General features: G+C 41.4%; 1 protein-coding gene across 9 annotated transcripts in view; it reads left to right on the top strand.

Moving 5' to 3' along the window:
• PHLDB2 (pleckstrin homology like domain family B member 2) overlaps positions 1–18,152 on the top strand; it is a 67,060-nt gene that overhangs the window by 12,992 nt on the left and 35,916 nt on the right. For all 9 annotated transcript variants that reach the window (XM_041410856.1, XM_041410863.1, XM_041410858.1 and 6 more), the window contains exons 3-6: positions 1,131–2,479; positions 11,216–11,599; positions 13,883–14,026; positions 14,880–15,017. In XM_041410856.1, coding sequence (XP_041266790.1) covers positions 1,131–2,479; positions 11,216–11,599; positions 13,883–14,026; positions 14,880–15,017 — 2,015 coding nt within the window. The remainder of the gene's footprint in view (positions 1–1,130; positions 2,480–11,215; positions 11,600–13,882; positions 14,027–14,879; positions 15,018–18,152) is intronic.

Raw genomic sequence — 18,152 nt, 5'->3', positions numbered from 1 at the left:
TGACCCTTGTTTTCAGAAACGCTTGCTGGCACTGCAGTAACTGACACTCAGGAGTGCTTTATGAGTTCAAAGTGTAGACTAGCACAAACCAGGAGCTGCTGTAAATATTAATGGTGTCATTTTTACATCAGCTGAGGGCTAAGTGTAAACCTGCTGGGGGTCCTGTTTATCTCCTGCAGTAACTGGCACTGTCAGGAGCTGAATTCCTTTCTTGCTTTTGGCAAAGTGGAGCTCAGAACTGTATGCTAGAGCTTGATACATTGTTGAACAATAACATCCATCAGAGCAAAGGCTTTTTTGGTCTGTGCTCTCTTCCTGAGTATAAATTAGATTTTTGCAAAATCATTAGGATCTGTAACCTTTCCCCCAGCAGCATTTTTAATAGTTATGTTGTTTTGGTTTTTTGAATGAAGTCATGCAACCTAGCATTCTGCTTCCTTAAGGTTATCTTTTAACCAAAGTGCTCTTTGCAGATGTAGTTGCAGCCTTGTATTTTTAAAGCAATAAGCTGAAACGCCTTGAAAAATGTGCCTTGGTTTTGTACTTTCCCATTGAGCTTTGCAGGACCATCCACTAAGCAAAAAGGTGACGAACTTCTACTGAGCTTTAAACTGAGCTCACTAGTGTGTCGGGGCTCAGATGCACTAGCTGTACAGATTAAAGGGAGAGGTGATCCACAGCATTGCCTTATGTCTTTGGGAGACCTGAGTTGGGTTCTTTCCTCTGCTGTCTGCATTGCATATTCTCCCTGTGCCTCAGTTCCTCAGCTGTAAAACATCAGGGCAATAATTCTTCCTTACTTCATGGATATCTCAAGAGGCTCAGTTATATAAAGCTAAGCCACAGGCTCCTGCAAAGGATAGGACAGAAAAGAAAAAGTCTAGTTTCTCTCCAGTTGTGTTGCTGATTTTGGTATGGTTTTGTGTCTCTACCACTTCTTTTTCAGTCTCCCATCTTCTGCAGAAACAGATGGGAAAACTGTGCATCTCCTCCTTTGCTTAGTGATCTGAGATGCATTTACTACAAGCACAGTAATTATTGCAAAAAGTGTTCACATTATTTTGCAAGCATGCACATGCAAGAGGCTATTTACTTGCTAAACTTTTTTTCTTGTTTGGTCTTCTTTACAGATTCCAGCAAGATTATGGCAGACTATAGCCACTCACAAAACCAGATGGAATTACAAAATGCTAGTTTGGGAAAGGGTTCTGTGGTGAATTCCCTTGAAAATGGTCTCCAGGATATTATGGAAAACCTCAACACGAAGAAATATTCATCAACTCTTAAATTTAAAACAAATGGGGACTATGCTGGCTCTTATTTAACCCTTTCACAACCTATGCCAATTAAACCTAATCCTTCCACCAATTTTAAAAATACACACTCTATTAACAAAATTCAAGGAGGGAAGCAGTTCCCCTGTGAAAGCCCATATCTTCCAGATAAAAGCATCTCTGTAAAGCATTTGGGTTCCATATCAGGCATGTCTCCATCCCTCAGCGGGTATAGTTCTGGAAGGACAGATTTTGACATTTATGCCAGCAGAGAAAATGAAAAATCCCTTGGACACATGGAAAAGTTTCACTACTCAAAGTACAGTCAGAGAAATAAATCCTATGACAACATCTACTTCCCAGGAATGCTGGAATCAAAGAAAATCTCAGGCTCTCTTCTGACTATGTGGAATGGAAGCTCAGGGAACGAGCTGATGCTTTCACCTGGTAGCAATTCTGGGGCAGCCAGCATGCCTTCCAGCCCAAAGCAAGGCAGGAGGATGAATACTGAAAACAGTCTGGCCCTTCACATAAAGCCCATGAAGTACAAGGATGGGATGATGGAAACTTTGGGTCTACGGCCTAGGAAATACTCTGGTGGATCTCTAAGTCATATGGGAATGTACAGTCGTTCCCTACCCAGACTTTATAAATCAACAGAAAACCAGTTGGTGCCATTAAGTTTGCCCCCCAGAAGCTCTCTGGGTAATAGTAAAAGGAAAAAACTTGGAGAAAAAGATCTACCTCAGAATGCTTGCGATGCGGATAATTACCTGAATTTTTCTTCTTGTAGCTCAGGGCTTTCACCACATGCAAACTCTGTCTCCAGGAGTAATCCCTATGTCAGTTCAACTCTTAGTGTTCCTGCAAGCCCTCGTATTGCTAAAAAAATGCTTTTAGCACCTTCTTCCCCATATCTCCCTGATGATTTTGACAGACTTGGACTCTCAGGAACAAGTCCCAGTAGTTCTTTCTCCCCAGTGGATTTTGACAGGTCGTTCTCTATCCGAAGAAACCTTTCCACCAGTTCCATGGAACTTGATGACCCAGATCTGGAAAGTTACAGACAGACGCCAAATTCTCTGCAAACGTCCATGCGGGAGCGGAAGAACAGCATTAGCTCGATTTCAGGAAGGGAAGACCTCATGGACTATCACAGGAGGCAGAGGGAAGAGCGACTTCGGGAGCAGGAGATGGAACGGCTGGTAATTTTTTCTCTTCCTCTTCGTTATCTGTGATATTTAGCATTTGCAAAACACCCATCCCTAGTCTAGCCATCGGGAAGGTACAGCAAAAATTAAGCTGCTCTGTTTTGAAATTCAAATGCTGCCTGCTCCAGAGACCTTGTTTATTATCACAGTCCATGAAGCTGACGCTTACAGAGCATGCTGCTTGCTTGGATAGACAGTACCATTCAGCCACCCTGGAAAAATGTTGGAACCCATGTAAATTGTGTTCAATTATCCTGCAGGCTGTGTTAAAATGTCTGCGTACATAAACCCCATAAATTATACTGCAGGGATCCTGCAGGACTTTTTGTTTTAGATGATGGCACTGTTTTGTGATAAGTGGGCAAAGAAAAAGAGATTCTGCTCAGCCTTGTGTTCTGCAGAGTCAAGTATACATTGGTGTGGGCTAAACAGCCATTAGCAGAGTTTTTTCTGCTTAGTTTTCATTTTTTCTGAACATGTTCATTAAAATAGGGGCCTCCTTGCTTCTCCCTCTCCCAAGATGGAGAGTAGCAGAGGGGGGCAGTTTCTCTCTTTGTCTCAGTCAGTGTAAAGTGGTGCATACTGCCTCAGCTTGGGATTATCTGGATAGTAAAATGTAATTTATGTATACTGAAACAACTTGTGTGTAGGAGAAGTAAAAAGGTCTTCAGAACCCACAGAGGAGTTCGAAACAGTTTTGTATTCAAACTATCTCTGGAAGAACACATAACAGTTCTTCCAAAGGGTTTTCAAAGTGGCTTTGGGACTCTCTGACCCTATTAACATGCATTCATGTTTTATCATCCGCATAGAAACAGAGGTCATTAGATGGGCCAGTTGGTATTCCCGAGTCTTAAATTTGAGACACTAATTTTACATTTGTGTGCCTTAGTTTGCATCTTATGAATTTGAGCAAAGTGGCAACAGGATACTCTTGAACCTGTCTAGTTTGCATATGGACAGCAAGCCTGCAGGAAAATTCACTTTCTGTGCAGGCTGGAGGTGAAAAGCCATGGGGAAGATGGATGCAGGGTAGTGGGAATGTGGGAGAAGGGGAGGCCTGTCAATGACCACTAGCAACAACCTGGTGCCTGTGCAGGGCCACAGTTCCCATCTTGAGCCACACGAGTGAGCAGGTCAGGTTCAGCTAAAGAACTGTAACCCAGTGAGATGTCTCTCCCTTCCCCATCTCACCTATGTCCTTGATGCAAGCTGGTGGGGAGCCTGTTACGCAGACAGGAGTCTGCCTTTCCCCCCCACCCCGTTCCACTGATCATTGCAGTTTATAAGACACACAGTGTTGTTTGCAATATGTGAAAAGCTCTTTGCCTGCTCAAAGGCTGTAGCGCTGAGCTGCAGGTGTGAGAGGCAGGCAGGCACTGCCCCCTCCGCACTCCATGAGTGTCAGGGCAAGTCCACCCCTGCCCTGCTTTGCTCCCTAAAACCTCTGCTGGCTCCCCTTGAAGCGCAGCTTCTCGGGAGCAGAGCTCCCCAGGGCAAGAATGACTAGCTGTGAGTGAAATGGCTGGGTGGCTTAGGGCAAAGGTTTTGGGAAACATATTTCTCCCTCTTCTTACTGCCTTTGTCCTGCTATTCCTCTGCTCCTTTCAGTAATCTTCTCCCATCCTGGTGTGTTGTGTGTGCAGTGGTGATTGCTTCTTTGCTTCTTATCAGAAGGTTTTGCAGGTAGTCATGCTGTAAAACCTGAGATAATCAGTCTTAAAAAAAACATACTTGTATTTCAAAGAGAGCAAGCCCTTTTTTTTATCCTTTTTTCTTTTTATTTTTTTAAAATTATTATTTGTAGTGAGGGATGAAATATACTGGGTTGTTTCAGTATTCAGTGATGCTGATAATCGTTCTGGTTTTATACTTGGATGAAATGGCTACATTCCCACCCCTCAGTATTTCCTCTCGCTCAACAATACTTCCATCAAGTCCAAATTCTTCAAAAAGAGAATTTGCTTCCTGTTTTTCCAAAGCTTTTGAAAACAAGATGATGTTTTGTGTGTTACGTATTTGAACATGAAGGATTTTCCTCCTGCTTGAGTTCATCTTATACTCAAGATACTGCTCCATATCTGCTCCATTCTCCATTTATCAGAGGTATCTGATGGAAGAGAGAAATATCAGGACAGTGGCTCCTTCCAATGGTTTGAGAGTCTGAAAAATGTCCTAAGCAGGTATCTAAATCTCTGAGAAGCTGAAAGATATGTATTTAAAAATCCACACATCAGTTCTTTGTGTATTAGGGTCTGTCCTGTTCTGGTGTTATTTTACTTTGTCCTTCTTTCTGTATGGATCCCTGTCCCAAGGATAGTCAAAGATCTGTTCAAATAGGGTCTTGATATATCCAGCCAGAGCTTCCAAAGAACAATTTTGTTTGCCCTTGTATACTGACATGGGCACAGGATCTATGTCTGCTCAGGTCTCTCTTTTTTTATGGGGTTGAAGAAGGTGTGAATAAAAAACCCCAACTAAAGAAGCATTCATGGGTATCAAAACTCTGTGCTCTGAGCTTTCAGTACTGTGTAAAATTCCAGGCTGAGCAGCTGCTAGGTAAATGGCAGGGGAAAGGTGGTCTCTGTGCACAAGTGTTAGGATTTTTCCTACTGTGTTTTTGAAGCACAGAAGGGAGAAAAACAGTGTAGGAATACTCAAATAAGTTCATCAGAAAAAATAACACCCTTTTTTAGAGGACTAGACTGCTCTGTGGCCCAGATAAGAAGTGGAGAGTGTCTTTCTTTGCACCAGAACTGGCCCTGTAGCTATTCTGCCGGCACAGAGTGGCTCAAAAATGTTCTAATAGATAGCTGATATTCATTTCTGGATTTTTTTTGGTAGTAAAATCCCTGCACTTGTTGCAATTTGACCTAGTATCTGCCCTTGAACTCTTCTGTTTACTTTCACTTGTTTACTTTTTCTTTTCCATATAAATTATGAGTTTTACTTGTGTTTAGTTTGCTTTCAAGTGTCAGAGGCTTCTCTGGAAGTTTGCGTTTAGAGCCGCTGCTGCAGCCTGCATATGAAAACAAATGATCTGCCATCATTGCCCAAAGAAATAACCTGAGATTAAAAAAAAAAAAAAGTACAAACGGTAAAAATATGCAGGTTGTTTTTTTCTTTAATCATTTAAAAGTCCAAGTTTTCATTTGTTCCTGTGTACCAAATACAAAAGACACATAAGTACTTGTGTAGGATTTGGTGTTTTTCCATATCTATTTCTTTAGATCTGCTGTCTGTGGCTGGATTCACATAAATTAGCTGAAGACTTGTGCCACTTCTGCTTTGCCAGCCTGATCCTTTGTGACTTGAAGAGCAGAGGGAGCTGGCATTCTGATTCCTCCTCATTGAGTCTCCCTGGTGTTGGGGGCTGATGGGCTGTGGGAGCAGGTGGGGCAGCCACGGCTGCTCCTGGCGCAGGCAGCAGGGTCACGACCTGCTTCTGCTTCCTCTCCAGCCCAGCTGACCGGACATCACATCCTGGCATGGGATGTTTATATGAGCCGTACAAAAGTAGAAGTTGGAGTAGCTATTGCTGACACTAGCCCAGGAGCCTTATAAACAAGGGAGAAAGTTACTGCTCTATCTAATAATGTTCCATGTGATTCAGTTAGCTTTTTTTTTTTTCTTTTTTAAAAATTATTATTTAAAGAGGAAGTCTCACTCTTTTTTTCCCCCTGAGATGAAAGCCCAATTGTAGCTGCTGGAATTAAAAGAGGCTCTTTTTCTTCAGCTGATAGGGTGGTTGGGAGTGGAACTGCACAGGCAACTTAGTTTAGTAGATGTTAAGGGAGATCTGTTTTCTTTGATAGCTACTTGTTTAAATAGCACTAAAGTTTTCAGTGCTGGTTTTTAGGCAGTACAGTGTATTTCCTCTAGATGGTGGTAGTTACCTAAAAAGTAGATGTGCAGTAGGTTCATGATGCCTTCATTGCCCACTTGTCTGGGATCTGTGAACATACATAAACATTGTTAATAAAGTTTTAGTAGACCAGGATTTGTACTGGAAGACATTTCAAGTGCCTGAATGAGCAGTAATAAAATTCAAGGGGCTTGTTCCATAGTCCACTTCGTGACAGTCAGAAGAGCACTGAATTTCATTAGTTTATTCAGAAGTAGGGAGTAATATGGAATATCACTGTGCCTGGTTTGCAATGATGCCTTGCAATTTAGTAAGATGTGCTTATGCAAAGGGAAAATGAAATAAAGCTATTTGGGAGTTTTTAAGATGGTACTGCTTTAAAGTCATGGTTAATGGAGCTTATGTAAATCTTCATATGGTTTGTGGAAAACCTCATATACATGTTTTATAAATCTATATTGGCACTGTGTCTTTCTGTAGACCCTTTAAGCATAAAGTACCCAAGCTGTATGCAAAACTGCAAGTGATTAGCTCTTAAAGGAGCCCCAACCAAGTAGACCAAGGGTAGCTTCAATGTAATTTTTCCCACCACTAGTATTTGACAGTCTCTGTAGTTTTACAGAATAGCTATTTAATATAATTTAGTTTTGTAATTGAACAAGTGCTGTATAATAGGATAAAACCCCCTGCGGAATATAACTAATATTGATGACTCCATAACTTTCCAGGAACATTCAGTTTCCATTGTCTTGTAAAACATTTCTGTGGGGTCTTTAATAAGCCAAAATCTGGATTACATAAGCTTAATTTTTGCAGCTATATGTATTATGCAAATTAACATCATGGTCCAGGAAGAAATCAATTACAGGAGACCTGTTCTCATTTACAGAACTTAAGTACTGCTCTGCAACTCTGGTCTTCAGGCTCCTGCCCTGAGTGTGGTTCGAAAAGGAGCATCTGCATAGGTTCCATAGTGACAAAAGGGCTGAACAGTGCTGTTATTTTGGCAGCCAGTGGCATTCCCTCCCGAGCAGAACACATGCCTCGCTCGGGTACAGGAGCTAATTCTCGGAAAGTCATCTGCTCAGCTCGTCCCTGCAGGCTGTCGCTGCTCTGTGCCACTGTTCTCTCCTGCTTTTACCAGTCCGTTTCTCCTGTGCCTGCTCTGGGAAGGAGAGGGTGTGGCACACCGGCTCCTCTGCTGTGACCTGGGTCTCTCCACACTGCTTCTCTGTGCAGTGTCTCTGCTGTCACAGCTGCCTCTGAGAGTGGGACATGAAATACAGGTGCTGCTTCTGAAAGCTGTGCTGCTGCTGGTAACTTTGGAGCTGAAGCACTAGCTATAGCAAAACAAGGACTGACAGTGAGAAAACAAACTAGTATGGAGTGAGAAACTGGTGCAAACTGGAAGGAAGGGAAAGAACACTTGGCGAGCTGTTCTTGGTCCCAGTTCAAGTTTATCATTGAAATAAGCTCCTCAGAAATGTAGCACAGAAAGAGAAAGCTTTCTCCAGCCTCTTCTTCATGAGGTAGTGAATCTACATGTAAGAAATGTTTTAGGGGTTTTCTGCAGCTCTCTTCTCCAGTCTCTCTGCCTCTCTCCCCACCATCCTTTTTGACTAGCTGCTGTTCCCGGCTTTTGCTGAGAAGGTGCTGTCTGTCTGAGCAGCAGTAGGAAACATTGTTCTTTGGCAGCTGAAGAATGCAACAGCTTCTTCAGGCAAAGGGAACCTGGCTGCATGGACTAGCCATACTTCTTGTTAGTCTTTGTCACAAGGGGTAGACTGCATATGTATTTTTAACAGAATTTGAGGTTATCCATTCCTAGTGGCACTTACCTGAAAAGCTTCCTGTTTGCCACAGCTGATTAACCAAGGCTTGCCTTGATATCCAGATATCAGTCGCTTCTATACATTTGTAAAATTCATAAATGTGATATGTAGCAGATGAACAAATCTAGGAATCGCCACATGGTTTGCTGTTAAAAAAGTGGGATATTTATCTCTGCTATTTTAGAAATTTTTTTACGAGGTACCAGGGATGTCTCTTAATGTCATTGATAATCAATAACAGAAGAAGGTTATTATCTCCTTATCCCATCCTTGTCCTTCAGCACTTAAATTTGCAGCCAACTATAGGTGATATGTAGCTTTCTCAAAGCCAAGAGTAGTGAAACTGCTCAGGCAGAAACTGCACAAGACTTGTTACCCCTTTTTGTAGCAGGAAGAGAATTACAGGAAATACACAGAGATGTTTAAATCAGTTAGAAAGGACAGTTTATGGGGAAACACACTGACCAGCTTACAAGGCTTGATTCAACATCCCCCCATCCCACCAGAGCCAATTTTAAATCCATTTCCTGCTTTTGATGTACTTTTTTTTTCCCCTCTGCTGTGTTCAGTGTCACAAATAACTTGTGTGGTATCTCTTGCAAAATTATTGACTGGATTTTCCATGTGCTACTCATTCTGTGTTCTTCATTGCAAGGGTGCTTTCCTATCTTGCTTCTTCACTGAGAAATTCATTCTGGAAACAGTTACATGAAGGTGTGCAGGAACTGGAACAAGCTGGATGAGATGAAATGATGAGAATAGAGTGTATAAAATAACCACAGAGCTTCCTGTCCATAAGCCTCTCAGCACATGTCAAAATAGAAGTGAGAAATATCAGTATTTCTGTAATGTGTCTGAAAGCTCATCAGGAATTTTTTGAAGACTGGTTTTCATGCAATTTTTAAGCTTCTTCTGAGCAACTGAGACTTGATGGGGGAAAAAAAAAAATCCCTTTTTTTCCTGACTGCTTGGCAAAGGGCCGGTTTTCTGCCAGAGCCCCTCACCTGAGCACTTAGGCTGGAATGAGCAGTGGCCTGCTTTGAAATTTGCTGTTTCCTATTATTGCCCAAGGGATGGAAGCTTGGCGTGGGGTAACCTGATACAGCCTGTTATTGCAGGAGGGGTGAGACCTCCCTCGTGTCCTGATGTCCGCGTTTCCCATCTATAATCATTACGACAGGCCCGATGCCGTCAGAACAGGGAGAGCTGCATAATTACCGGCTGTCCCAGCCAGCACTTGCACAGGGCTTTAGGAATTAGGTTGCCTGGCCAAAACTTTTAGTAAGAGGGAGGACAGTGGTGTTGGAAGGGTAAGGGAAGAGGCTTATAAGGTCTGGCAGTAGTTGCCTGGAGGGAAGAAGACTTTGGAGAGTTGTAATTATGTTGACCATTTGGGGTTGAAGGATGTATGAGAAACTGCTGGATGTATTCCGTGGAAAATAGAAGTTTTCAGTTGCTGCCCTGGGCTCCGTTATTTCAGCGGCTCATCTTGATACAGGAGGATTCCGAAGAAAGCTACAGTGGGAACCTGGGAATAAGCCACCCAAAGGCAAAAGCGCTCTCTTGTTTGGGTAGTGCTTGGAAAGGGGTGGGTTCAGACGGGTTCTCCAGCTCAGAGGTCTGAATTGCAGGTGATGTGCACGTGCGGTGTACACAGCCAGGTAATCTCTCAGTAGCCCTGTAAAACTCTGGGTGCATGTAACCAGTGTTGAGTTTTCATACAATGCAATGGCTTGCTGCAGGGAGAGCTGAGGCAGTGCATTGCCTGCCCTGCTTTGCTTGATCCTCGTTATCACTTGCTGCTGGGCATAGGAAGTGTTGGGGCTGGCAGAAGTAGCTGCTGTGCAAATCTTCCTTGCAAATATAATGCCAGGTAGAGCTGGGAAAGAAGTCTGTCTGTGGTGGTTCCTGGGGAGGGAGGCTGAGGACGTTGGTTTTTTGGCTTTCTTTTAAAATGCTACTGTAGAAGGAATTCCTAGAAATCAGAAATTAGATCATTAGTGCAGATACTAATGCCAAGCATGGAGCTCTCACAGTGGTCTTTTTTCCAGCAAAATTTTCAATAGACTTATGGTAAGCAATTTTTCTTTTTTTCTTTAACGACATGAAATAACATAAATGCTTTACCTCTTAAAAATGAAAAGGTATAAAAAAAATCCACCAGAAATAGAAGTTACCAGAAGCTATGCATACAGTAAGATAAAACCAATATAACTTGCTAACAGTTGATAAAAGGTGTCATAGAGATCTAGAAATCCTTCAGAAATTAAATGTTTATCAAAACCTGAAGCATGTCAAGTCAAAATGGCACAGCTGCTTTGAATCTCAAGTTTGAAATGTTGGTGTGAATCCATAGAGAATTTGAGTAAACTGGTAAATAAAGATTTCTTCCACTTCTGTGCATTTGACAGATTCTGTATTTTAGATGTGGTGCCTCTTTTTTCTGTTAATGCTCCTAAAACTGTGTTTTTCAAAATGTGTACTAATTCTCTCAAAAGGTGGAATCACAGTTAACAAAATGGAAAAGCTAGAAAAGTCAGGAATGCATGAGTTCATGGAAAATCTGTGCAATATTTTGCAGCTTGGTAGGAATATAGCATAAGTGTGAAGTGGAACAGTTAGTGATTTATGTAGTGAGATCACTGGACATGTGTACATACAAATGGGGTGTAGACACAGAAACCTCAATAAAAAATTTCAAAGTACATTTCACAGAAATTAATAGCTAGTTAAATAAGATGTCCTAACACTTATTTATTTTTCCAATGTAGAAAGTTTGAATATTCTTAAAATCTTCTTTCACATTAATTTTGATTCTGTATCTTGCCTGTAATTTATTTATTGCAGTTTATTATCTCTAAGTGGTAGATGGACTTCAATCCTTCACTCTAAAACAAAAAAACCAAACCCAAAGCACCAAACAAACAAAATCCTATCCCAAACAAAACAAAAAAGCCCGGAAAACTTTTTTTAACTTCATCTTTATTTTAGCTCACCTGTGACACTCAGTGCTATTATCTTTTTCTAAACCAGGAACGACAGCGGCTCGAGACAATCCTCAATCTGTGTGCAGAATACTCCAAATCTGACAGCGATCCTACTGCAGCTACTACAGTTGCTGATGTTCAGAAAATTAACAAAGAACTCGAAAAGCTTCAACTCTCTGATGAGGATTCCGTGTTTGAAGACTCCCAGGTGAATCTGGAAACGAGGTTCAGACCCCACTTGAAATCATCTGTGAGCGACTCGGATTTCTCGGAGCTGAGCAGCCAGAGCCATGGCACTGCTGCTTACCTGCCCTCGCGGGGGCTGAGGGCTGAGGAGCACTTCAGTGAGAGCACCAAGCCTCCACCTTTTGCTGCTCACAGCTTCCTGAAGGATGCCACTGAGTCATCCTATCTAAGCATCACACCAAAGGTAATGCTCTGTAGGAGGGGACAGTGTAATCCAGGCTTGAAATCCTCCTCTAGGAGTTGCCTGTCCTAGCAAGGGCCACAATTAGGCTAGCTTAGGTATGAGAATTAATCTCAGAACTCATACAGCTTTATAAGCCATCAAATGTAGAAGATAATAGCCAGCAAAACGTAGCAGCCAGCAAATAATTATTCCATATCTTGTGGAAGCTCATGGTACTGGAAGTTGGTTTGGTTTTTTTAGTGGGATGTACTGTTCAGGAAGAGTTTTAAGATCTTCCAAGGGAGAAAGATTTGCTTGAACCATTTTAGCTACTTAAATAAAGGTTTCCAGAACACTGCTTTTCATCCTGCTGAGAGGTAGGAGGGAAGAGATGCTCTGCTGGTTTTTCCCAACCTGATGCTCTTGTAAGAAGAATATGTTTTATCACACTCACCTGGGAGATGAAGAGGAGTTGCCTGAGCTGAATTTACTGTCCTGTCTCTTTTGTGGGGTTGGACCTGAGCCGCTTGCCAGATCAGCTGTTATCTCTTGTGGATGATGCAGTAGCAGCAAACCTTCTGCCCCTCCAACCCAACTGCTCCCTTTAATAAGCTGCACCTCCTTTCCTGTGTGCTTCTCATTGCTGTTTCATTACCTAAAGGAAGCTTTCCTTTAATAAAGGAGCTAACAGCATTCCTAACCCTTTCCATGCCTGTGCAGCAGCAGCTCCTCCCAGATGTGCCAGAGCAGCAGTATAGCAAATCCCAGTGGCAGGCACTGTGTTAAATAACTGGTCTAAAGAGCTGGAGTCAGGATTGAAATGAGACCAAGCAAAGCCATAAAAGCAGGTTTCTGTTTAACAAGTTCACACCTTCAAAATACTTTGTCTCTTCTATTTACTGTTATTTACACACTGTATGATCTTAAGCATGGTTATATGCCTCAGGTGAATTGTATTTAACCTCAGCTACACTCACAACTTGAGAGTAGTGTGTGTGTGTAGAAGAAGAGAGAGGTGTGATAGTAACACATTTTCATTTCCAAAGGGTGATCTCTCTGGAAATCTGTCTGCCGAGTCTTCTGGTGTGAAATTGTGTTGAGCAGGGACATGCTGTTATGGCTTGACTTGCTCTTTCCACGTTGAAAACATGGTAACACATTTCACTTACAAGTTGTTGTGGTCTTGCATTTCTTTCCCGTTTGTTGCTTTCTTCATGCAAGTCAGAGATCCTATTTAAAGTCCTTATTAGGAAGTTGAAATCAAAGATGTTATGTCAGCATTATCCAAACAGGAGACAGGACAAAAAGAGGCTTTGCTGCTAGGACTACTATTGCTAAATCAAGGAATACCATTCATTCATTCATTCATTCATTGTAAAGGGAGTTCTGTTAAGCCCTGAGAAAAGCACCAGCAAGCAACTGCGTTAATGAAGTGCAGCGCGTTTTGAAATACTGAGCTCACGTTTGTTCAGAATAAAATGCCTGCTCTCAGAGTAGCAATTCAGTAGCTGGACTGAGCCTCTCTTGAGCAAGGCTGTGTGGCCCAGAGGTGACTGCGAAGCCCTGCACACAGCCCACCTCTAATCCTGGCTGGGGATAATGAGCCAACAGCCTTCCCAGAGGAAGTGGATTGCAAACCCCTGGGCTCAGGTGAACATGAAGAATGCATTTCAAACTCAGTACTTGGATCAAACACTCAGTGTTTGATCTAGTGTTGGATCCCAGGTATTTTCTTCCTAATCTCGTTTAATTCTTGACACAGGTATCTAGTAAGGAAATAGCAATGAAAAAAAGGATCTTAAAGGTGCTTCTTCCTCAGTGCTACCTGGGGAGATAGGACCAACTTTTGTCCTTATTTTACAGAAGCCACCCATCTTAAACGCTGGTTACAAAAATGTCCTATCCTACCTCCTGGCCTGTATTAAATGAACAGCTGAAATTTGCATAAAAAGTGTCTTCATCTGTCTGTGTTATTTTTATAAGGGAAAAATTGGATTTTCGCAACCTAAATAGCACAGCATGTAAAGTATTCTCAAAGGTTAAGTTTTAGTAATTCCTTTAGAATGAATGGTATTTACTTTTAAGTATAGTATTTACTTCCAATGCCTGGAAGTAAAGTATCGTGTTTGTTTCTCTTGTACACCTCCTAAATATAGAAATAGCAATATAGTAGATAGGAAATATGTAATGGGTTCAAAACCAACAGTGTCATACTTGTCTAAAATCAAAACCATATGAAAGGGGGGCAGAAAAGGCAGCATTTGCCTCTTTTTCTAATGAACCTCTTGTGATGTGCAACTGCAGATACCAGAATGCACCAGTGAAGAGCAGAGAAGGCAGGAGCTTGGTCGACTGGAGGAGGAACGCATAGTAATACTGAATAACTTGGAAGAACTTGAGCAGAAGATCAAAGATTTAAATGACCAGATGGATGAATCCTCAAGAGAGGTATGAAAACATGTTTTTGGTTTTCCATGTCTTGGCTGTTGCGTGTGCCTACATAGCAGAAGTCTGGTGGGTTCAGCAAGTACAACATGCAGGAACTTGTGGATGTGTGTAGTCTTCATATTCTGTGCTTTTTCACCAGAATCACAAACCTGGCAGGCTCCTGCTATGAAGGGTATTTTTCTCCAGCTGGGGGATGCTTATGATGCTTGGATTAGTCTTTCCCAGCTGTAACCATTACACTCTGAAGTGGAATTGGAACAATCTTGCTTGTTTAATGGTCACTCAGTTAATCCAAATACCTTGTGTCACTTGGGAGTTTTATGGTGGTATCTCCTGTGACATACTGTATAAAGAGAAAGGAAGTGAGACAACTTCCTTTCAGTCCTCCTTGGCTTTACAGTGGCAAGGGTAGGTTGGCACCCTGTTGACTTCTGGAATCTCACAGTTGCAAACTAAGCTGGCCAGGCATTTGGGTTGTGCGTGCTCCAATTATCAGCAACAGGAAAGAAACAGCTGTTCCAGAAAGGTTTCCTATGGAGCCTGGGCACAGAGACAGGAGGAAGCACAGAGAAGAGTTAGAAAACAAAAAGTTTTGGAAAAAAGAATCTTCAAGCTAAAGTTGGTTTGGGCTTTATTTTGCACTATTTTATGCTGCAATTTCACTTTTTCTCAAATTTGTGACCTCTTTTTAACTTTTGTGGCAGAAAAACTTATGGGATGATTTTTTCCCCTCCCCTTTTTAAAAAATATTTTTCTCTTGTGAACCAACTCATTCCCTTTCCCCCTGAAAATAATGTGTATCAAGATTTCTTCTGAATCTGGACTGCTTCTGAAAGATGTTTTGTGTTCCTAGTTGGATATGGAATGTGCCCTTTTGGATGGGGAGCAGAAATCTGAAACAACAGAGCTGCTGAAAGAAAAGGAAATATTGGATCATCTAAACAGAAAAATAGCTGAACTGGAGAGAAATATTATTGGTGAAAAGACAAAGGTAATTCAGTTGTTGTTGCCTGATGTGTTCTCTGTTCCCCTTGATTTTCAAAGTATTTTTTATTATTAATATTAATGGAGCTTATTTGATGAAATACTGCCTGTAAGTAAATTTGCTTGATAAATATGGAAGAAAAAATTATTGTTTCACTATCATTTCCGTTTCACAGTATTGTTTTCCAAGGTATGATTGACAAGCAAAATATAGTAAGCTAAAATAGAAAGACCTGACCTACTGTGAAGATACTTTTAATAATAAAAGCACCTCATATAGGGCTTGTTCTTGGGTTATCTGTTGTTTAAAAGAACAATATGAATTGATCTGTTCCAGTACCCTCCTTTATATAATTTGGAAGAAAAAAAAAGAAATTATTTTCTCAGCAAAGGAGCAAAATGAAAAAGGGTGCAGTTTTTATCTAATGTCATATAGAATATATAATATAAGACATCCATCAAGTATGTGATTTTAAAGTCATTATATTGTTTTGTTTGCTGACTGACAATTTAAGTACTGAAGAATATTCCCTCTGTAATTAAGTCTCAGAAATTAATTAGTTTTGATATACAGTCACCTACTTAATTGTTCTCAACTACACAAGAAATAGATAGGCATATACTTCTAAAATAAGATAGCAGTATAAGAAGATTTTAAGTGCAGAAATGGAAAGGGCCTGCAAGATGAAGTTGCATCACACAAGTCAGGGAATGCTGGTTCCCTCCAATGGGCTCTTTGCTAGCCTCTTCAGGCATGCTGTTCCCCTCTCCACAGGGGATCTGCCATGGCCAATAATACCTCAAGGTCAGGAAGTTTTTCCAGGGATTTCAGCCAGTGTTATTTCCTTTTAAAATTTCATTCTCTACCTCATAATTTAGACCTGTCACTTGTGGAATTGCTCTAGCTAGTCTCTCTTCTTTTCTTAAGCTTTCCAGAAATATCTGGATGTCTTCTGCATTTTTTGCTTAGAAAAGCTGCACGTTTTTAGCACGTTCACAGTTCCAATTCAATTCACATTTTACAGCTTGCATTGTTTTATTTCTGAGCTTTCTGTCCTTGATTTCTGCCTGCCCTGTCAGGAGCCTGGTTGCTGTTTTGTGGCTCTGCTTATCAAGCTTGTGTCTGAAAAGGAGAATGGTGCTCCCACATCTCCGCTTTGTGGGCAGAGAGTGCACATCCAGTTTGAGTTTGAACCTCCCTGAACTTCTCTGTCTGCATTTTTCCTTGTGCTTCTGTACTCTTCACTGATCCTTCAGCTTTCAGTGTTGCCTGTGGTCACATTTTAAGTTGCCTATGGGACATGTTTCATACTTGCTTTTTGGCAGAAAGATGAGTTTAAACTGGGTATCAGCAGATAGGGTGTGCAACCACATGCTGTTCAAAAGAATGCTGCTGGAAGTTTTGGTTGGTAAGTGGTAATAAATAACATGTTCAGAAATTCAAGAGATCTTTTGTATTGCCTTTCCAGTAGCCTGAAAGTTCAGTTAAAGTAGTGGGAGTTATTGTAAAATCTGCATGAAATTTAAATTTCCTTGCAGCCACCTGTTAGTATATAGGTAGCAAATGACAGGTCTAGTTTAAATTTTCAGGTGAAATGAAACATGGAAAGCAGCCTATAAAAAACACTTTTTGTTTAAAAGGCAAGTTCACTAAAAACATTTTTTTCAGTATGTGGCATGGCACTAGTCAGATCAGCTACAAAATTTTAGTTGTGTTTTCTTTTGTGTTCCTCTTTGTTTTAAACAAAGAAAGCCAGCTGTGAGTGTGTGCTCTAGTAGCTGAGCCATGACTCAGTTAATACTGAAATTGTCTTTGCAGGAATACACTCACAGTTGGGGTTTTTTTTGGGAATATGTCTGAAAGCATTGCATAAAAGTGAAAGTTGAAAATAGAAATGGGAGATGGGCTTCTACAAAGGGAGTAAAATTTAAAGTGACAGCTGAAGTGTTCTAGGGAAAGTTGTGTCAGCCAACAAAACAGATGGCACTGATCCTGCCAACAAATAACAGTTCCGGCTGGCTTGAAACGGTAGCATTTTTTAAAGCTTGCTTATTGTATCTGTGTTGAAGTTCAAGCCATGCAGATCTGCTTCAAGATACATCTTGGCTCTGGAGTAATACAGGATCAACCCCCACCCACAAAAAGGAGGCTCAGGTGGAGGTAATAGGTGGTCCCTTTTAGTGAAATAATTTGAAACTTAGGACAGAATTAAGGCTTGGGTTTTCACCAGGAGTTTCTACTCTACTGATGGTACTTTTTGTGTTACGTCTTGCTAAAACAAGTGTCCCAGTGTCCATAAGTTGGCCACAGTTTCTATTAGTTACCTGAATATTCCCCTACTGATAGCTGGGGTCTTGGTTTTGGTGGGGCTTCAAGGCAAGAAGCTGTTGGAGTCCCATATCTTGAACAGTGGTTACATTTCTGCCAGGGTAAGGGAGTGATATCTGAGTATACCACACAGTGTTCGTGGTCTGGGGGTGAGAGGGAGAGTTCATTCGATGGTGGGGGCATTACTGCTGTATATGATGGCACATGTCTCTGGAGCAGCTTGAGCATCTCATGGAATTTGCCACTGAACTTGGCACCTGTTTGACAGGAAACTCCAGCCTGCTTTAGTCTCATCCTTAACTGTATGCCTGTTTGAAAATCCTGTGACATTCTTAAAAAGAGAGATAATAAACTACAATCTAATTTTTGGGCATGATATGTACTTGAAATGAACTGTTTGTCGAAGCTCTTGCACCACCTTCTACCTAACTATTTGGGGGTTTTTAAATTATTTTTTAAATGCCCTGTGCACATTTCATTTAGGTGATGACACAAAGTTTTGCCAACTTTTTCAGAGTATTAAAGCCACAATTTTTAGTCCTTGCAAGGCAAAAGAATTGACTGGAAAACATACTGGAAGTCAGAAGGCAGGAGTAAGTTCAGGTTTGGGCTGTCGGTGTGCTTTTTGCTGTGGTGCAATATCTCTGTGTCCCAGTTCCTTGCTTGTAAATCAGGGATGTATTTTGTGAGTGGGTTTGTACACTATATTTTAAGCTGCATGCTGGTCTCGTCTGAGTCCAGTGCTCAACCCTCTCAGATCATGAGGCAGGACTAATGGGGGAAGAGGACAAGTGAACCAGTGGGGAAGACGAT

The sequence above is a fragment of the Onychostruthus taczanowskii genome, unplaced genomic scaffold (genome assembly GCF_017590055.1).
Source record: "Onychostruthus taczanowskii isolate IOZ18803 unplaced genomic scaffold, ASM1759005v1 scaffold34, whole genome shotgun sequence".
NCBI classification, from domain to species: Eukaryota; Metazoa; Chordata; class Aves; order Passeriformes; family Passeridae; genus Onychostruthus; species Onychostruthus taczanowskii.
Note: the sequence above shows the minus strand (reverse complement) of the source record. Positions and strands in the feature narration are given on the sequence as shown.